This window comes from Copadichromis virginalis, linkage group LG7 (genome assembly GCF_057382275.1).
Source record: "Copadichromis virginalis isolate Kocher_CV1m ecotype Utaka linkage group LG7, C_Virginalis_male_GT1.1, whole genome shotgun sequence".
Classification (NCBI taxonomy): domain Eukaryota; kingdom Metazoa; phylum Chordata; class Actinopteri; order Cichliformes; family Cichlidae; genus Copadichromis; species Copadichromis virginalis.
The window spans coordinates 49,356,900-49,379,488 of record NC_140624.1 but is presented as its reverse complement, the minus strand read 5'-3'; the positions used below and the strand labels follow the sequence as shown (position 1 = coordinate 49,379,488).

The 22,589-nt window shown below is 39.0% G+C and overlaps 1 protein-coding gene across 1 annotated transcript; it reads right to left on the bottom strand.

Moving 5' to 3' along the window:
• Positions 1-521: 521 nt before the first annotated feature.
• shc3 (SHC (Src homology 2 domain containing) transforming protein 3) lies at positions 522-20,745 on the bottom strand. The gene is made up of 12 exons (XM_085463906.1): positions 18,205-20,745; positions 13,859-13,929; positions 10,273-10,336; positions 9,009-9,128; positions 7,474-7,527; positions 7,135-7,186; positions 6,927-7,056; positions 6,648-6,795; positions 5,131-5,215; positions 4,853-5,044; positions 2,460-2,779; positions 522-2,320 (listed from the first exon to the last, which is right to left on the bottom strand). The coding sequence occupies exons 1-12, from the start codon at positions 18,823-18,825 to the stop codon at positions 2,192-2,194; spliced, it is 1,986 nt and encodes a 661-aa protein (XP_085320032.1). The 5' UTR covers positions 18,826-20,745; the 3' UTR covers positions 522-2,191.
• Positions 20,746-22,589: the final 1,844 nt, after the last annotated feature.

Sequence of the window (22,589 nt, the reverse complement as noted above, 5' to 3'; positions counted from 1 at the left end):
GGGAGACAGATAGTGAGAGGGAACAGTAGTCTCAAGCAGCAACACGCAGCAGGGCAAAAACACAACCTCTAGTGAACAGGCATGCCCCATTGAAGATCAGCTATTGCACTTTGAAGGAAGAGAGAAAGGAGAAATTAAAAACAAACATTGTACAAATAAAAGGCACATTTTCATCAACAGAAATCTGGAAAGACGCCATGTTCTTAGTTTTTGTCCCAGTGAGGAGTTTGGTCATTTCTTTAAGTCTCAAAGCTGATCCTCGGCGAGATTCGAGTACGGTTGCTTTTGATATACGCTTTGTTTGTTTGGTATTTTGTGTTCCTACAAATTCAGATTTTAGAAAAAAAGCTTCTTTTTTTTACATTAGCAGAGTGCTTTTAAATAATTTAGCACATTATTCTTTCTTCAGAGTTATTTGATTTGATGAAATTATGTCGCAAAGAAGTGGAGAATGCAAAAGTAAATGACAAAATTCTCTTTGTGTCCTTCTCCATTGGGACACAATGAATCAAACACATTAACCCAAAACAGATGTGGTGGATGTTTTGTTGTTGTTGTTTTTTTTTTACATTTTCATAAGGACCCCAGTGCTGTGGGTTGTGAGATGCATGTACTGTACACTCCCTCTTGCAGCAAAACACAGGCACATTATATTACATTGCATCTGTCTTGTCAAACTCATTGAACACATGCTGATTTGGGTTCAACTGAAGTGATCCAGTGCATATCAGATACAATGCCCCATTCATTTGGTATCCATCAGTGTCCTGACATTAGTAAGGATAAAAGCATTAAATAAAAGAAAAAAAAGTCAGTTTCCAGTGCTGCTGTGTACCACTTCTATGGGCTTTTTAAAAACAACATAAATACTAAACTGTCCAGAGGAATGAGAGCATACAGTGGATTGCAAACTGAAAATTAATGGTTAAAAACTGGCTTAAAAGTTGTATTTTCCTTTCAAACGCAGTGTTATCCAAAGCAGATGCAACTGACAGGGGTAACTATCCAACTCTAGGGTGACATCTTGTGGCAAAACTGTTTTTATCATAAGATGTCGACACTGAGAAATCAAAAGCTAACAGTAACTGAAAACGATCGAAAACATTTGGCGTAAACGCAAGACACTCGTCTGACACGCGTGAACTAAGTGACCTAACTTTGTTTTGTGCTATTGGTTTCAGATCCTTCAAATAATAATAGTAATAATAATATTTAAGATTTTAAAGGTTCACAAAAAGCTGAAAATGTGAATCAAAGATGTGAGAATATCCATTGCAAGCCCCAAAACTAATCACCGACTACACACCTAAAATAATTCAGCGAAAAACCAATTCGGAAATAGTTTGAAAAGCATATATTTTTTGTCTTTTTTATTTTTTTACAGTGTCAGCATACATAAGCACCTCTTTCAAATAAAGGGGTATCAAGGTCTACGAACATGGCCACGAGAACGGTTGATTTTAAGTCATGCGACTGCAGTGACACGAGAAACTACTTCATAAAAAACGTTATCGTTAAAGCCATTGACAGCACTGTGAAAGGGTGGCTGTTTGCACCCCCTCCCCCCACCCAACAATTTGTGACAACTGCAAAGCAAAAGAAAAGAAAAAAAAAAACACATTCAGGCCTAAACCCCGATAAAAGCTAGGTTTTTCTTATAGTTACTAATAAGCTGTCACGCTGTTGGTGAGATTAAAGGACGTTTTTCTGAACGTAATTTCGTTATAAAGAGCGTTTCCGTTTCCTCAACCTCTTAGCCGACGGTTCCTGTAGAAATGTGGTTGTGCTTGACAGACAAAACGAAAGTTTCAGATTTTTATTCTAAAATACTCTTGTTAATACCTCTTTGAGGTTTGATTTGCGCTTTGTCTAAACTACAAGAACAATAGTCTTTTTCTTAATCTTTTAAAACACCAAATCGAGATATTGTGTCCAAATGCACCTAAGTCTTGTCAAAAATATAGCATTTCAGTCATCACAACAAAATAATAACAGTTCTCTATTGTTTTTTTTTTCATCTTTAACAACTCCTGCATCTTCCAGGGTCTCCGGTTAAGTAACTGCAGATCAGTTTGTCTCAATAACTCTTTGAGCGAACTGAGCCTTGAAGCATCGACTCATGTTTCATCTTCAAGCTCTGTAGTGAGAGGCCACTTTAGCGCTTCCTATTATCGGTCAGGCATCGCAAGCATCACTGTTTCCTTCCCACAGGCTGTAGGAGACACAGTTCACTCCCGGCTGAAACAATCGGCAGGTTGTTGTCACGGTGATGGCCAATAAGGTGGCTAATGCTGTCAAATATGTGATCTTTTGTCCGTACCTTAAAAAGAAAAAGGAAGACAGATATTCAGAGTCTGCTTTGGTCTAATGAGAGTTTCAGCTTTTACTTTCATGCATTCACAAAAGAGTTAATGAATCAAGCTCCGTGTGTCCTGCTACACCCCCCTCACCCGTCTTACCGTGCCTTCAGGGTCCACCAGCAGCAGGTGTTTGGCAATTCCATTGTGCATGCCTGTCAGTACGTAGGACCCTGGGTTGGTAGTGCTCTTACGGACGAGAAAGTCCCCGTCATTTTTCAGAAGTTTTTCAGCATCGCGGCGACTCATTTTACCGTGGTACCACATTTGGCCCTCCAGCTCCTCCTGAGCCCGGAAGGCCAGAGAGCGCACAAGCAGAGGGCTCGAGTTGTCCACGGATGCTGCCTTGTGAAGACCGGATACCTGGGACTGGGCCTGTCCCTGAGACTGGGACTGGGACTGGATTGCATCTTCGAAGGGCTCTGGCACGATGAGGACAGTGCCAAAAGGTGAGTTAAGAGAGGAAAAGTAGGTAGAGGAAATTAAAAATTGAAATCAGCATAACTATCAAATAGACAAAAACGGAATCTAAATGTGTTTCTTCCTTTTGACTTTGACAAATCAAATGTTGATTTTGTCAATAACTGCAATATATGAGCTTCATTTTTCTAAATTCAGTGTTCAACAGAGTTGATCCTCAAAATAGAAACACATACTGTATTCATTCCCCAAATATACTCCATCTGCCGTGCTGTGATAAAATATTTGTCCCCTTCTTGAGCTTTTGGTTTTTTGCATATTGTGTATATTATCATATAAAGATAACACACGTAAATCCAAACTGCAGTTTTTAAACAATGATTTTATTTATTGAGGGGATAAAACTATCTAAGCCTACCTGGTCTATTTGAATAACTGTTAAATCATGAATTAACTACATGAATTTCACTAGCCATCCTCAGGTCTGATTATTGAGAAATCAATTAAATAGAACCTGCCTGACAAAGTGTAGGTAGCGAAACAATCTCAAAAAGCACCATATCATGATCTAAAGAACCAGCTGAGACACAAAGTCTTTAAAATCTAGCTAGAAAGCCATTTCTAAGGCTTTGGTAGGCTTTGGTACTCCAGCAATTCACAGTGAGAGCCATTAGCCACAAATGACTCAAAAATGTTAATGAAGGTTTTGGAGTGAAAATCCAGACATAAATTTGATTGGGATGCTGACCGTACACAGGGTGCTCATACTCAAAAATTCTCCAGTGTGACTGATTTCAAACAATTCTGCAGAGGCCACAATTCCTCCACAGTGACGTAATATACTCATTGCCTGTTATCACAAACAACTGATTGCAGTTCTTGCTGCCAAGAGTGGCACAACCAGTTATTAGGTTTAGGGGGCAGTTTTTCCACACAGGCCCAGGTAGGTTTGGATACCATTGTATTAATAAAAGAAATCCTCACTTTGAAACTGCATTTTTTGCATTTACTTTATTTATCTTTGCCTAGTGTTAAATTGGTTTGATGATCTGAAACATTTAAATGTGACAAATATACTAAACATCCCCTGAATGTGCCTGTACTGTTTCCCATAGCATGTAAACTGATGTGATGATATGCTGATGACACTGTTTTGTGTCTGATGGTTTGAAAGGTGTCCTAAGCCAGGGTCACAGAGAGAGGGCTGCTGGACTGTCAGCTGCCTACAAAGGTATCAACCTATAACTTAACCAATCAGAGTCAGTCAGTCATTTGTTGTGATGATGAGGAGCAGCTCAGAAACTGTACATATAATATTTATGAAATAGAATAGTAACAATGTATATATTTTTTCAGCTATTTTTTAGTTTTTGTTGTGTTTTTACTTGTTATATTGTTATCTGTTGGCCCTCTTGGCCAGGTCTCTATTGGAAAATAGGTTTTAATCTCAATGACTTTTACCTGGATAAAAAAAAAAGGTAACAATTAACATGAACTCACTAAAATGTGATTAACTGTTATAGAACTACAGTAGGTGGACATTGAAGCCTGAATTTAAAAATTTCCAAAAGAAACATTCACATTTAAATTGCACAGCTCATGCTTTACATGTAATTTGTGTCATGGTTTCTTCATGTGTATGCCTTTGATCTTCCATGTGTATTAATAGCAAAGCTAAAGCTGAAGTTAGAAGGAGGAAGGGGACAACCACACACTGCCATTATCACAGTCGTCCTTTTGTCTTCATACTGACATGATGTTATTATGACGCCGAGCTTAAGTCACTGAGAAACAAAATCTGGGAAACCTCTATAATTACGAACTCTGATTCTAGTCGTCTTACAGTATTATTCTGAAGGAAGCCAACAGATACTATTCAGCTTCTTTCTACTGCTTTATCATACAAGCATTAAATTATATTTTCATCAAAGTCATGAAAGATAAAAAGTGAAAATAAATAAAAATGTACTGGCAAATGTTAAACTATGTTTACCATAAAAATAAATCAGACAGTACTTCCATATCCAATATCTGAATACGAACTGACTTTTTAATACAAGGTAACGAAGTCTTACTCATATCAAACAGGTCCTTCTGTGGGCTCTCTTTGGCTGCAGCTGCCATGCCCTTTGTCACATTTTCAGCCTCTGCCTGGAGAGCTGCGAGCACCTGGGCATCGATCTGCTGGGTGTTCACATAGGTGGGCATTTCTTCTGCATTTGGTGCTTGACCTTTAGTCTCTGGGAGTCCACTTATATCAAATGATCCTAGAGATTTGAAAAAACAATCATTTATACTTTTGGAGGCATAAAATGTTGCAGAACTGAATATCTTGCATAGTGGATGTACTTACCCTGTTGCATGAAGAAAGTCTTTCTTTCATCTCCCCAGCTTTGCCGCCCTTGGTAATATGTCTGATCGACAGATCCTGGACCCATCTAATGACATGCAGAAAAACACTGGATATTTAAGATTATTTTGAAATAAATGATGATGTGTTGATAAGGTTTAAGACTATTTTAAGTATTGTTTACTTTTTATATATACTCACTGGACACTGTATTAGCCACACCTGCTGAATCGCTTGTTGACGCAAATGTCTAATCAGCCAATCACATGGCAGCAACTCAATACATTTAGGCATGCAAACATGGTCCAGGAGATCTCCTGAAGTTCAAACTGAGCATCAGAATGGGGAAGAAAGGTGATTTAATCGACTCAGAACATGGCACAGTAGTTGGTGTCAATCAGGTTAGTCTGAGTCTTTTAGAATCTGCTGGTCTACTGGGATTTTCCCACAAAAACATGTCTAGTGTTTACAGAGAAAAGTCCAAAAACAAAAGGAAATATCCAGCGAGCAGCAGTTACTCAGGATTAAATTCCTTGTTGATGTCAGAGGTCAGAGGAGAATGCCCAGACTGCCTCGGGTTTATATAAAGGCAACAGTAACACTCATTATAGCCAAGGTAGGCAGAAGAGCATCTAGCAGCAGAAGACCACACTGGTGGACACTCCTGCGAACTAAAAACAGGAAGTCGAAGCTACAGTGGTGTTGGTGGGGATGTTGGGGATATTTTTATCCAAATTTTGGGCCGTTAATACCAAAAACTACTCATTCTGCTTGAGTGTTATTGCTGACCACGTTTATACCCACAGTGTGCCCTCTTCTGATGGCTGCTTCCAGCAGGAAAATGCTCCATATCACAAAGCTCAATCGCAACTTGGTTTCTGGAATATGACATTAAGTTTACTTTTTTCAAATAAAGGCAAAAGGGGTTCAACCAAGTACTAGTAAGGTGTAACTAATGAAGTGACCAGTGAGTGTATATTCATGATTTCAGCAGGATCTCATTGGGCAAGTTTCCATTTAACTGAGATCTTGAAAAATGTCTAAATGGCACCCAGCAATTTAGGCTAAAATCAGACAACTGCTATGTGTAAACAAAATCACCAATGTAACTGCAGTGGGTCCAACAAGACTAAGTGTCCTGAGCATGACCATTAGAGCTGCCAGAATAAGCTTCCAAACTATTGGAGATTACAGTTTTTAAGACACCTTATAATTTAGAGGTATTATCATTAGGTACACTGACAATATAGAATACTGGAAACATGCTTAGAAAGGAATATGACAGGAATATAAAAGAGGTGAATCTCTGGTCATGGAGTGTGCATTGTGCCATAATCACAGAAACTATCAAACAACATCAATGAAAAAAAGTGACACTATTTTGTATCATTTGAAAATATTGTTTATATCCTTCTGATTTCTTCCCCATATATCAGGACACAGGATGACACATTAAAAATAGCCAATCAATTTGTATACGTTTGTTTACACAAGAAACACAAAGTTAAACTAAGCTGTACCTGGCAACCATCTGCATTTTGATTGGTCAGCCTGGTGTCAATGAAGCCTCCAGGGGGAGGCATCTTCCCGGGGATGTTGTTATAGTAAGGGTGCTCTGCTGACTCCTCCTCTTCCTCCGTCCAAGGTAACTCCTCCATGTTTAATACCCTGAATGAACACTTCAGTCATGAAACTTAACACTGTACTGCATTGCTGTGCTGTATTTGATAAAATTATCACCTTCTATATTTTCTTGTGTTAGTGAACAGGTACTTTGTGATGCGCTATTTTTATCTCACCTGTCATGTGTGGACGACAGCTTGCTTGAGGGACACTGCAGGTACTGCTGGAAGCGAAGGTCAAAGGCCTGGCCGATGGTACTGATGACGTTCTGGGCTAGTCCATCAGAGCACTCCAAGATGTGGCACGCTGACAAGAGTCACAGCAACACATTTTCATAAGCATGACGCTGCAAGTCTGCAGAGCGTTTAATCAATGAATGCTCACCTCTTCTGTTAACTGGGTCCTTTGCTACATAGGCAACATAATCTGTTGTATCCTGTAATGAATGATACATCTTGTAAAATACCACTGATATAATTAAAACTAATAAAATAAAACAAACAGAATTATAAAAATTAGAAAGATATAGTGTAGAATTTTATAATACATTCCATTAAAATAAAATATCTGATTGGCAGTGTAAAGCATGCCCGTACTTAAAACAGCACTTATAATTGTATTAAGATAATTTTTAAACATCTTTAACAAAATGTAGTGTTTTTAAAGTCAAATTTCAAGTATTTTTTAAAAAATTATATCCTATTCTGTTATTTGAGTACTTACAGGGTCTCCACCTGATGCAAAGGAAATGGACTGCATGTGATGGTTGGCTATAATCTGTCAAGAAGAAAATACAGTGCATACGTGTTATCACATGGTAATGCATACATACAAGCATACATGAAGTCACTATGTTCTCATGTGTACTGATGAAATGATAAAATTTGAATTTCACCATCTGTTCTTTTATAAAAATAATTCTTTAAAAGCTGCCCTTCATCCCCTTAAAACTTCTTAGCAATAAAACTAAAATATGCTCCTATCTTTCGTTCACTTGTTAGGTGAATGTTAGAATCACTATACCATGGAGCCATTCCAGTGAAAATGCTAAATAAAATAAAAATAAAATGCAGTTATTTCTGAGGTTTCAAGCATGTTTCACAACGTGCCAGTGTCGGGTTTTTTTTTGGTCTTTACACCAGCTGTTTCCAAGTTCATTAAGGTGTCGGTAACTTTAGCCCTCTTTCCACTGTGTTCAGCCAGTTGAAACAGCTGTTTGTTCAGATACCCGGAGAGAACCTGAGTTTCATGGCATTGCAGTCTGAATCATGACATGTGTAAAATGTGTTATTGTACAGGTATTTCCTTGGAAATATTCTAGGAACTGCTAAACTGCTATTTTAGACTCAATGCTGTGTTCTTGCCTGCAGATTTTTGTTTTTACTAAATCTCTGGATATTCTTTTAAATAGATTACATTGAACAGATTTATGCTGCAGCTAATTAACTGCAGTGTTGCCTAACAATAACTTGCCTTTTCCATATCGAACTCTCATAGTTTGATGTTTTTCGTTGGGTTTCTAAAGCTCATGCTTTATTCAAACTTCATTAAAAGTTGGTTTGTGGTTGCTTGGATCGGCTGTCCAGCAGCCTACAAACACCCGCTTGTTGCTAATTTTGCTAGCTTGTAGGTCTGGATTGTAAAAGACATCTTTCACATACATGTTCGTATTCATGAGGTGCAACAACAATACAATACAATACAATTCATTCTCCTAAATATTTATCGTAGGTGAACTACATGGCCACGCAACAATTCAAGGGGAACTCCAACATGCCATTGCTTCACATGGCTTCGGCTTTTAGTTTGTTTTTAGTGCAGTTTTCTGTGGTTGTCTATACTTCTATTTCCTTTTGTACCAGGGTGTATTAGGATCTTGCTTTTTCCTATCAGAAACTACAAACAATCAAATCAAAGATTAGAGGGGTGTTCTAGCATTTAAGGGAAACTGCAACATAATTTGTAGCCTTGTAGCTATATTAGGTGTTAGGTGGATCAATCACTCCCCTCAAAGTTGGAATAACTATAACTAGGTACATGGCCAGGGATTATACTGCCTTGACTTTTATTGGTCTCTGGTTGTCACATTCCTGCTAGTCTCTTCCTGTCTGTTTGCCTCTTAAACTCTAAAACTCTTAAAAAAACAAAACAACTCACTTCCTTGATGTAATTGTCTTAAGCAGCAGTTTTAATATTGATAGTAGTATTATGTATTTCTACTACATGTTCTGTAATTGTTAACAAAGATCCCGACTGACCTGTTTGCAGTCAGGGGTCATCAGGTTGAGGCTACTTGTGGAGATGTTGAGGTTGATGGACATGCCGGCAAACTGCAGATTGCTCTTCCCCAAAATACTGGACAGAGCTTTGGATGGTGGCTGTAAGGATCAGACACAATAAGACACAAATAAAACAAAACTGATTTAGCCTAGAATAGAGACTTGGAAGGTAACAAAATCAGAAGACGAGCACCTTAGAAGTTCCCCAACAAACATGAAGGCTCTGGAATTGTTTGCATCCTGGTACTTTTTTAAACCTCTACTAGTTTCCTTTGGGCAGTTTCCACTGTTTCTGCAAAGGTGCACTAACCAGCTGCTGGCTTTTTCTCTTAAACATAAAACAGTTCCTTTACATAGTTCACTGATGCATAACTGAAGTGCAACTGCATAAAATCTGTGGTAACATGATTGTTGCAAACACACAAACATGTGCTCTCCTCCTGCACGGAAATCCAGGCAGATGTTTTGTCAGTAAGAAAGACAAACAGGACTGTAAAGTGTTGGACAGGATATGTCCGATAAAGGTAGGATTCAAAGAAGCCAGAAAAAATAGTCAAAACCCATTCAAAATTCTCAGCGTGAAGCTGATGTCACAAGCGTGTGTCTGTCACACAGCCAAACCAGCAGCACCTTATACCATACATCGATTCTAAGAGGAAGAAAAACTAGCCTGCTTGGATTTTGTGTTATGTACTCTTCCCTGACATTTGAACAAGCTCTAGAGAGGAGAGCAATGCTTCATTTCACACCCCACATTAAGACACAGATCCTCACAGGCTGTGGACGCACACACAGAATACAGACGGTCATATACATGCGCACCCACACACACACTAGCTTGGCGTCCTAATCACAGATATTGTGCGCTACATGAGTCACTAAGCACTGTGTGCGGTGTGCAGTGCATCGTGGGCTGGAGCTACACCCACGCACACAGTCCCATACCTCTTCATCTCTCCCTCTTCTCTCCTCAGCCTCTCTCTTCTCTAATCTCCCCCTCTCTCCCTCTTTATTTTCCCTCTCTTTTTATATAAACCAAGGAAGGAAAGGAAACATAGAGATGGGACGCTATATATAGAATGTGCATGGGTAAATTAATATGTAATGCCATTTCCTATTTTTCCAGCTACTATATATCTTACTAACATTCAGGTCTCATGGAGTGGGCATTACTTTTCCAGTGATTATGCCATTCTTTTATCCTTCTTCCCTCCCTCCCATTCTGTACATCCATGCAAGCTACCTTTCTCTTCCGCAGAGCTCCTTTGGTCCCTGGAACAGCCTCGCACACCAGGCTGATGGCTTCCCTAGAAGGAGGGCAAGAAGAAGATGAACTTGTAATTTTGATTGTATTTGCAGTAACTAATCATCCCAATCATACACAAGAAACGTATTCTGTAACTTGGTACTAAACCTCTTCACACAAACATGCCTACAGTGATGATGTTAGTGCAGTAATCTTCAGCAAGTTCGACATATTTGTCATTTCTTTAAATTTTAGTCTAGCATGCTTATAAATGATTATTGGCACGCAACACAAGGTCCAGCGGAGGTTGATGGAAACTTGGTTTTTTTATTCAGATCTACAAAATAGTTTTTCTAGTTTCCAAAACCACAACATCAACCTTGTGGCAGTGCACTGAAAATTTGAACCTCCCGGGAGCAGTAGGTGACACATCAACAAAGTTGGCATGATTCATCCTCTGGGAACCTGAATGTGTGCATAAAGTTTAATGACAGCTCTTCCAATTCTTTCAACCAACCCCGTCATCCGAAAAGCTGTGCAACCAGCTTGGCTTATGATTGGGATGGGCATCCCATGATGCTTATGGCTAAGGCACAGATGGCATGCCTGCATGGCATGATCATTGTTTGATTTTCAGGGGGACCTTTGCTGCAGGTCATATGCTTCAGTGTCCATTAGTTCCTTTCTATCTCTATGCAAACTGTTTTGAAAGGCAAATTGTTAATAATGAAAACAGTCAGCTATCATAATATATATATATATATATATATATATATATATATATATATATATATATATATATATATATTTTCTTTCTTCTAAGACCAACATGAGGTTCACATGTTTGAGTTCCCCTAACTTTCATAATGCCCCAAGGATACAAACTCCCAAAGTCCCTTTCATGTAGTACCATCAACATTTTAATTAGTCCACTACTTTGTTCTATGATAAAATGTTTTAAAATGGAAACATAAACTGAGCGCCTCAACTATGCTTTGAGCTTCGTTTTAATTTGTTAGCATGCTAACGTGCTAAGTCAAAATGATAAATATAATAAATATAAGGTGAACAGAACTGCTAGCATGAGCGTGAGCTTTGTTTTGGAAGTTACTGATACTGATGCTCCTCACTCAGTTTTTGAAAGTTTGACCAAAAAACTACAGATAATTACATTTTGATAAAATGACTTTGGCTCATAGAGATTTAAATAAAACAAACAAACAAACAAAACAAAACCCAGCATTGCAGTGTTTTGTTTTGCACAATAGGATATATTACAAATACTCTTGAAATGCATTGAAGGGAAATCTGAACACGTCTCTCTCTGTATGTCTTTTTTTGCCATGCCTCTCCATATTAGAGAGAAACATAAGCACACAAACACACAGTGGCAGAGAGAAGGAGAGAAAGCCTGCTACTCTGTGTTAGCTAATGTTACCAACTTCAGGAAGTCAAGCAGAAAAGTAGACATGACACGAACCGATTCGCCCGCCGCCCTTTGCCTCACTGCACATCGGTCAAGGATTTCAGAGGCAGAAAATTCCATGCAAACAAAATGTGCATCCTAAATGTACTCTAAAGTCATATAACCTTAAAGTGTTACATTTTTAAATGTACCATTTTCTTCATGCAAGTTTCATTGTGCAGGCATGTAAGGCATGGTAGAAGGTGAACATTTTGTTCAAATATTGTTTAATACAAAATTGGCTTAATACAAAAAAATCAATGCATCTATTAGTGAGAAGTTTAATGATGTAATACATTTGGCCACAAGCAATTATATTTTTCTAGATACTGACAGCAAATGTTTGGATGCATTTTTTTTTTCAATGAGTTTGACAGTTGAAATGAATATACAAAATATTTTGTTAATAGTGACTAATCTCTTATTGTCCTATGATTGTTATGTTATGCTATGTTATTTCTTAGAAACCAAACTGGTAAAAAAAAAAAAAATCACATTAAAGGTTCAGTAATAATTGCTATCTAAGTTAGTCACTTGTATGTAATTCCTACCAACAGATGTAAGAAAGAGCAGTTTTATTAACCTCAGCATGTGAGGGTGCTTATTCAGCACTCTTTCATCGGTTGGATCATAAAATGTATTTCTCTACTTTTCTTATGTGTTTGTAAATTGGTTCACTTTTCAGAAACCAGATGTTGCACTTACACTTTCACAGTATTCTTTATATTCAACATACGGTTATAGCATCATTTTTCATTTTTTTTTAAATTGTTAATTTCTTTATTTATTTAATTATTATGAATTAATTATTTTTATCATACAGCACAAAATGTCAATTCAATAACAATGACATAAAAATTAGGATTGTGAAATATCATTTTAGGTCTGGTGTCATATGAATACTGGTGCTGAAACCACATCTTCAATACTATCTGACAATGAAAATATGCAAATACTGCTGATGTGGATAAAACCTGGGCCTGCTATAAATCATCAAAGTAAAAAAGTAACTGATAAAAAATAAAGATATGGCATTTTATTGTTAATATTTTCTTCTATTCTGTCACGGTTTGCCGGGGCAAGCCGTGTGGAATTATTTAGGACCAGGACGCGGCAGCTATGGTGCAGGTGAGTATTTATTAACGAAGGAAATACAAACAGCAAAGGCACTGGGAACATGAAACTGGAACCTAAACTGGGTAAAACTAACAAAACAAACCAGAAACGAAGATGCAGGGAGGTCCGGGGAAATACACATGGAGAGATGCAGGGAGACCGAGGGGAAACAACACAGACGAACCAGCAACTAACAGAGGCAGACACGAGGTTAAAGTACACAGAAGGATAACGAGGGGATGAGACACAAAAGGAGGGCACAGCTGGGAGTAATCCGACCTGACGAGACAGGGGAAAAGTATACTGAACACACTGAGAACAGACACGGACCTTCAAAGTAAAACAGGAAACATACACGTAATGACATAACACACCAACTTAACACAGACTGGGGGACACAGAACATAGGAACATGAACCATGAAACAGAAGAGTACAAACACCCAAGGTAAACCACAGAATGATAATAAACTAAACATAAACACGGAGTCACAGACTCCGGACCATGACATATTCTATCTTTTTGTTCTTGTTTTGTTTTGTTTTTACAGTAAATTTACAGGAAAAAGTTACTACAGTGGCATTTCTTTGCTGCACTTATTTTTCTTAAGACGTACTTAAATGTGTTTAACTAAAAGTGTTTTTTTTAACCTTGTTTTATTTAGATTGAACATGTTTGACACCACAGCTGGGATAGGCCCCAGCGCCACCCGTGACCCTGAAAAGGACAAGAGGAAGCGAATGAAGGGATGGATATTTGACACCCCCACATCCTTTTGCCATTGATGTGTTTCAGTTGTTTATTAGAAATAAAGTAATGGATTTAAATAGTTTTAAATGTGGAAATTGTTCATTGCTGAACAATTTGTGTGTGTGTGTGTGTGTGTGTGTGTGTGTGTGGCTGTTTAAGTATTTTATCAAATTAAAAACTCTCATCATAAGCAAGAATCCATTTAATTTCAACTTGTCTTGTCCTTGAAGAAATATAAATGTGTGAACATACCTTGTTATTTGTGACCTTGTAGTGAAATCCAGGGATCTCATCGACCTCAGGACTTCTATACAGCCCAGATACTGCAAAGTAAGAATGAAAACCCTGTGTGAAATAAACAAAGACTACACATCATTATGCACAAAACAAATCTTTGTGTTACCTTTCAAGGCCTAAAAAAAAAAAAAAAAATTACTGCAGTCTTTAAGAGCATACAAAATCACCACACACACAAGTTTTGACACAAGGGGCTTGTTCTAGAAAGGAAAGAAATGGACCCATTGTTTAACATCAGGCATGATACAGTTATTAAAACTTGTGACGCATGCATGACTTTCAAAAGCAGCGGGGCCATTTAAGTCAAGTTATTGTTACCTACTCTGAAAAAAAAAACTATATTAAGTTTGAGATGAAGAGATTGTATTTGTTTGGAAAGGAAATAAAATATTGAGTTTCTCTAACTTTTTAAACGCTCACTTGCCAGTTCAATAGCTATATCTTGCTAACTCCTGGTAGGACCACCTTTTGGTCTCAGAACTGTCTTAATTCTTTGAGGAATAGACTCAGTGAGGGGCTGAAAACATTCCTCAGAGGTGGCAGGAGGCTATTCCAGCAATCATAGAGTGAGAGGCAGGGTACACCCTGGACACGTCACCAATCTGTCGCTGTACTCCATCTAAATATTGCAGCAGAAACAGAGACAAAAGTTTCCCAATCTTCTGTTGTCCGATTTTAATGTCAGTGTTAACTGTAGCCTCAGTTATTTGTTATTAACTGACAGCTGTGGCACCAGTGTGGTCTTCTGCTATTCAGATATGCTCTTCTGCATACTTTGGCTGTAACAAAGGGTTATTTGAGTTATTGTTGCCTCCCTCTCAGCTCACAGCAGTTACAACACTTTCCTCTGACATCTGACATTAACAAGGCATTTTCACCAAACAACTGCTGCTCATTTGATATATAAACCCTAGAGATGGTGATGTGGAAATATCCCAGTAGATCAGCAGTTTCTCAAATACTCAGACCAGCCTGTCTCACGCTAACCACCATGCCACATTCAAAGTCACTTAAATCGCCTTTCTTTATGATAATTTAATGCTCGGTTTGAACTTCAGCAGGTCTCTTGGACCATGTCTAGATGCCTAAATGCGTGATTATATAGGACAAAAAGTTAAACAGGTGTACCCAAAAAAGTAGCTAGCTAGTATTTATGTAGTATAATTAAAGATAATGGTGAAATCTGAGATCCTTTTTGAACAAAACAAATTAAAATAATTATTTTTCAATGTATGCTTTTGTAAAAAAAGAGCTGCAGGAAGACCGACACCCAAATTACAACAACAGTTTGTTTCATGACCAAGCAGATGGTTTTCTAGTTAAAAATAAAAGCATCCAGCCATAGAAGAAGTTTACAAAGTTAAATTTAATGAAGCCAAAGTTGATGCTAACTTAGAAATAAAACAAGTCAAGGTTTATTCACCATTAAAAGTTTCCTTTTAAATAATCAAATCATTTCCAGAACCAGACTGCAACAGCTCATGCACAGGCCAGGAACATTTGGTGCTGATGAGTTCCATCACTTTTAAAATCATATTTTGAATTTCTCTGTAAACAAAACAGACTTCCAGACACATCAGTGTTTCCACTCTGGCCTTTAAAAAGAGCCAGTTCAAGAAACTAACTTGTTACAATCATAAATTTCCTTTTATAACTCTGTGTCTTTCTGCTCAGCATTTTGCGCTCAAACAAAAATATTATTTTGTCAACGTGACATTCTCAAATTGCCTATGTTCTCTATTTTTATAAGGGTGTGTTTGAAGTGCGTGCTTTAGCAGGGCCAAAAATACATCAAGCACTTCTAAAATTAGCAGAGCTCTATTCTGAGCTCACGCAGGGTTTATATTCCCTTATGTTGTATAAGAACGCACATAACCAAAACTCTAAAACTGAATTTCGGATTAACTAGGTTTCCAAGTGATCTAGATTAAAAAAAATAATAATAATACAAACTGTAATTAATTTCAAACATTTCTAAATATTTAAGTCATACTGTATATTGCATTGTCTAAACCTGCTTTTGCTACGGTGTTTATTGTGTGCATTATCTAAAAATTTCTTCTGTATGAAAAGTGTGAAAAATCCATTGGTTTGTGCTCACAAACACAAATTGCCCCAACTTTTCATGACAGCATGCACAATTTTTAAACTACTCTTTTAACATGAAGTATATTTAGTGTCTGCAGCATCTTTTTTCTTGAGACTCTTGGGAGGAATCGTCCTGACAACTGAACGCCCACCTTCAAGTGTGGCTTCTTTCCCCTATTTTAAAGGTGAAAATGTTTGTATATTTATGTTCAGAATCATGAAAAAAGGGAACATTTGTGTCCAAAAACAGGAATCGGTGGATAAAAAGTTTCAACTTTACACAGACTGCTTTGAGACTGTATTGCTTCTGTACAGTCTAGACAGGATAATCAGGTCCAGGAAATAATGCATGTGATCAATAAAAAAGAATAATTAATTGGTTGCAATTGAATTTAATAATCAAATAATCATGTAAGAATCGTTGGGGGGGTTTTAGGCAGTAAAACATTTATGGGATACAACTTTTGCAATGCGGCAATGTGGTCAGGAATAATAACATAATTTAATAAATATAAAGGACTGGATTTATGTTGATCAGGTGGCCAAGCACACGTTTGCCACATCAGCTTTGCAAACAATCGATACGTCAGTGTTATTTGGTTCTGAAATGCAAAGAAAGCAGATCTAAGAAATGTAGAAAGTGATCGGTTAATTACAGCTTTACTATTCTATATTTCTTTTATTGTTTATGTGAACATATTATACAGTATAACCAATTCTATACATATTATTTTGTTAGTATTTGTCACATATTGCTCCTGTAAGTACAGTGGTAGGCTTGTGCTAGCCTTGAGTACTTGGAAGAAACGACAACTTGATTTTCATTAACTTGAAAAAGTCTACTTGCCTTCTTTTCAATCATTCGTGACCTGGATGACTCAGAACCTACACAGACAGTGCTATGCATATAGCCTGAACTCTGACCTTCCTAAAAACACAATGAAATACTAGGAAAGACCCCTGTTAAATCTGCTACCAGAAAACCTTATCATATCTAATGTGCATTTCTTTTCTTTTTTTCTATTTTTTAAAAACACAACACTAGTACGAGATAAAAGTGAGAGTGTAAACAGCATCACTGTCAGTCAATGCCGCTTGGGGGTAATGGTGCGTGATGTGCGAGGAGTGACCACATGACGCTAATTAAAAGTGCTGTGAGCAGAACACCACGTTGAACTCAATACACACGGGACTGAAACCACAGGGAAAGCCGGGGGTGGAGGGTGAGCACAGGACAGACCCATTTCCCCTCTCACAGTGTGGCTGCTTTCAGCGGCATTGACTGGACAAATAAGTGCTCTCTGCCTTAATGCAGTTAATGGAATGTCACGCTGGTCACAGATACTGTAGGCTTTGTTTGGGCTAGCTGTAGTAGGTGTCATATGATGGCAATCGTAACTTGATTTGAAAGATAACACATTTCCCCTGGCAGTGATGGCCTCAATTTTTATTTTCTCCAAAAAGCTGCATTTCTCTTTGCACTGCAGTACAAGACAAGGCAGAAAAAAATAGCAAAATTATTCCTTTACTTCACCCAGTAAAAATGTTCGCCCCCCCCCCTTTCACACCTTAAAGAGCCAGGACTCTGCATCATCACTCCTTATGCTAGTGACTCATTGCCGGCATGATGACATTCGCAGCTCCTGTAGTTGTGCGCCAACTTGCTCACCTTTAAATGATGTACGATGGTTGGACAACAGTAACAGCAGCCAGTGATAAGTGTGTTAAGACGAGGATGCTCCGAATATTTTTTCCCATTCAACCCATTCACTGTTGGCAAGCTAAAGCAGCCACAGAGGTGCACAATGTACAGAAATAACTCATCACCATGGTTACAAAAGCATAACGTTGCCTCTCTGTATACATGAGACTGGCCAAAATATCGGAGAAATGTAAATGCTTACACAATGTTCACATTGATAATTACCGTTTTTGTTTTGCCATTATGAGCTTTTCCTCTACTTTTCCCCTTAATGGTGACCTTCTCCTTTTTTCCTGAATTATTCAGTGCCAGTTTTCCGGTTGCTGCTATTTCACCCAGCCTACATACACCCACTCAAGGGCATGTTGTGAGAAACTACATTATTCCCACCCCACCCACCCCCACTTGCAGGTAGCTAAAACTCGACTCATTCAAAGAAAAGAGAGAATGGGAAAATGACTGGGATGAACAAAGAACAAAACGAGTGAGGGGAAAGAGTGAGTCCACCAACCTTAACAATGTATGTGACTCCGGGACCAGAGATCTTCTCGTTTGAGTCTAGCCATCCTTTGGAGGGTTTGCTCACCAGTCCACCGCCTCCACCTGGATTCCAGTCCTCTCCGCTGGGCTGGTGCTCATCCAGCCTGCTCTTCTTGCTCATGCTGACAGATGGCTCCAGCTGTGAACAGGGGGTTGAATGGGAGGCCAAACTGCACAGAGAGACACCCGCACCAGAGGCTGCCGCTGTAGCTGCGCTGGGACTCGGGCAGCCTGAGCCTGATCCCCCACCCCCCTGCAGCTTTGACACAGCCAGGTCCTTAACGGCCGAGGGCAGACCCTTTATGCCGAGCAAGCTGCCGGAGTTGCTGAATTTCAGGCCGGACACCTTGTTGATGAGCGTACAGAGGGTGGTGCCTCCATCTTCCAGGTGGTCAGAGCCATGGCCGGTGGGGTTGCTGGAAGGAGCGGTGGCGGAGGAGGGCTGAACCTCAGTCGGGGGTGTGTAAGACGTCTCGGCTGCAGACTGGGGGGTGGCCGAGACCTTGGGGTTCATGGTCAGGCCGTGAAGAAGCTCATCGACGGATGTTACTGACTCATTTCTGAAGCGGTTGTATTTGGTACGGTGAAGCATACCCTTCTCTCTCTTTGCGCTCTCCCCTCTCTCCACCAACCAACACGCACAGCCTGCCTCGTTCACAAGCGTGCTGGCAGACGTGGCTGAGCGGTGCTGATTACCCTCTCCTGTAACATAGTAGCAACGGTAGGCAGCAAACGCCTTTTTAGCAATCACAGGCCACCTGACTGTAATTTTCTCTATTGAGGTTACAGTGGTGGTTGTGTTGAGCTGCTGCTGCTGCTGCTGTTGTCGCCAAAGTCCAATCTGCTCTCTGTAAAATCCAGAGCTGCAATCCAATCCGTCAGAGGAAAAATATACAGACACAATCCACGGAAACAACACTGAAGCAGAGGGAGGGGGGGAAAGGATGGAAAGGTCTCTAAAAGGCTTCCAGTGTTGTGGTGCAGCTTTTAGTTTCCAGCGGTGACGCTGCTGCTGATTCCTAGCTCAAAATCCAAAAAGTTAAGAACAGAAAAAGATCTGTGTTGTTGATGATCACGGACACTGCAAGGGAAGAGCAAATACCCTCTACTGACTGCTGCCTGCCTGCCGGCTCAGAGCTAAAGCATGACTCACTGATCTGAGAAAACCTTCTCAACAAAAGGCTTGCTGAACACTGCAAATCACTTCCTGTTGGAGGGAGAGGGAAAAAAAACCTCCCACTTACAGCACACTAGAACCAATCAATTTTTATATTCCCCAGTCTCATATTCATTCTCCATAATTCTTTTCTTCTTATTTGTTTTTCTGTGAAAAGGAAATGAGGGATGAGAGGTAACTTGATTGTCTTAGTAACTTCGTGAAGTAATCATTCATATTTTGCTGGAATTTGCGTCTTGAACAGTGCCATAAAACTGACGACCTAATAAAAGTTTGATAAAAGGATGACACACCATAAACTAATCACTTAGATGACAGTAAATGAAGTGAAATATGTAATGAAAACATCCTTTCAATTCACAGCTAAATCGAAGCGCCTGTCAAAATCTTATGGCACAAAAATAAAATAGACATTTCTATTTAAAGAAAAATAAAGATTCACCTTAAAATGATGCAAAAGAAATCTTCATAAATCATCAAGAGAAGCAATATTGCAAAATTTTAGTATGATTGGAAATAGGTGAAACATTAATATATTGCCCATGTTCAAGTATAATTGCATATTGTGAGCAGACATCAGTCCTGGACCACTCACCAAAATCTACCACCAGTTATTTCCACAGCTATTTATATTCGAGCATCAATTATATATATAAAGACTAAAGCAATTTTACTTTTTTAAGCCTAAAAATGTTGACAATCTGCAATAGCAAACAGTTCAACAATGAAGCAGAAACAGATTCACAGCCACTCTAAAATACCCAGCAACTGGTCCAGGCTGAACTGCATGAATGATACGACTCAAACAAACACATTCTGAACGGCATGTTTCTCAGGCACATAAGTCAATGAAATAGCCAGATGGATAAAAGGGGAAAAAAAGCTTCAGAGTCTCCTTAAAACCAACAGCAATGAAGCATCTTTGTCTCCCGGCAGCAGAAAGCACACATTCATATAAAATGTCCTCAAGAGCATCTAGCAACGGCGAAAGACTGACACTCATTCATAAGCAGCTTCCACTCTCACTGTGCTGCAGATTTCGCACTGCAGTCCCTCCCAATCCCTTTCCTGCCTGGCAAAAGGAAAAAAAAAAAAAGAAGAAGAAGAAGACAGCACGTCTGCCTTCTCGCCTCAGAAACAAAGGCAAACACAGAAGCAGGGGGGGAAAAAAGGAAAGCCCTCGCAAATCAAAAGTGACGGCAAAAAGACAAAGCAGAAACGGAGCAGTGGACAAGAGAAAAAAGGCATGCAGTTTTTAGTCTTTTATGTGAATGAAATAGCAGGCTGGCATACCAGTGTTTCTGTGAATGGAAGCAAGGCCTTTCTGCCTCTGCAAGGCAATCCCTAGGGATGGCATGGTCTTATCCAATGAGGAGCCAGCTGGATGACTCATTCAGAGGAGGCTAGCAGAATAGTGGAAGAGACCATTCCAGACACAGGTGTACATTCTGTTTTCTCTTAACTGTCCTTTAAAAAGCCTACGTGCATCATCAGACATGAGATGTTTGCATAATTAAATAAGATAGTGTTCTGTTAACAGAGTGGGAAACAAGAAAAAGGTACAGGACATGAAACAGGAGGAGTAAAGCCACCCCCGTGATTTTGATTGTCACCATTATCACCTTTTTCCCCTCTCTACATTCATGTGAACAGTTGCCACCTACACATTTAATTAGAAATTGACTTTAATATGTCTCTCACTCTCTCTCTCCCTATACATACACACACACACACACACATATGTGTATGTAATTATATACATACATATCTGAGGGCATTACAAATGCGCTACAACAACAAATATATTTAGAGCTAAAACTGGACATTTGTCACATGAAAATAAATAATTACCATCCATATATATTTTATTTGGGGTTTTATTAACTTGCAATATGACAATAGTATTTTTTTTTAAGTTAAAGTAACATACTTTAAAAAAAAAACTAGCAAAGGTCAAGCAGGGAAATATATCCACTGATCAATTTGCAGATATTACTGGTCATATGTGTGTGTGTATATATGGAACATAGGACAAACCGGCACCATGATCAAGCAGATTTTCCAAGAAAAACTTGCTTTTTGCTGCATGTTAATTTATAATTTTACATAAAGCATAAAATGGACTAAGCCTGGTTTCTCATGCTGTGTTACATGCATTAAATTGTTAACAATACACTAATAATACAATGCTCAAGAAATAAAGGGGGCATCGCAGGATAACACAAAGTCAGTGTCCAATTAAGAAGCATAAATCGTTATACATCCATTTCATCTGCTCATCAGTTGCAAATTACAACAACAACAAGACAACTCCCAAAAAGGGAATGTTTTTTCAGATAGTGACCATTACTCTCTCCTTATCACTGAGACTATACCTCCAGTCATTTCAGGTTGCATCATAGCACATCAAAACATGCTTTCACAAAAGTCTTGGCCGAGTCTCCTAGCACACTCTCAAAAGTAAAGAGAAGACATGAGGAGATGGGCCATTACATGAGGACACTGGGACCTGGCAGGACTCCGTGTGGCTGGTGTGAGGGCCTGACTTTAGCTCTTACATGGTAAACACATCAGAGGGTCACCCAGGCAACTGGAGACTGAAAGTGACCAGCTGTCGACTTCAAAGTTGATGCGCTTCATTGTGGACGTAGCTTAATCCACCCATCCTCTTACTGTTATCCAAGTCAGGTTCGTGTGGGCAGCTGGAGCCTATCCCAACTATTATAGGGCAAGAGATGGGGTGTGTCGTAGTGCAGGGAGAGAAACCTCCTGCGGACAATTTAGAATCACCAATTCATCTAAAACCTGCTTGTTTCTGGACTGTGGGAGAAACCAAGAGAAAGCTGACAGCAGCACCAGCAGAACATGTAAACTCCACACAGAAAGGCTCCGGTCTGGATTCAAACCCTATAACTTCTTGCTTTGAGGTAACAGTAACAACGCCAATCACTGCACCACTCTGCAGCCCCTGCTTTTTAGAATATTTTTGTTTTCAAATTTTATGTGCAAGAAAACTATTGACATGCCGTCTCACAAAACACCGTTTTGAAACTATACTCTTAGTGCTATTGCTTCAACCTACGTGCATTGAGTAAGACAGCTGAACTGAGCTTAAAAGACATCGACTTGTGGGCTATAAAGTACTAGACGTAGTGTCCTGGAGTCCTGCACTGTAAATA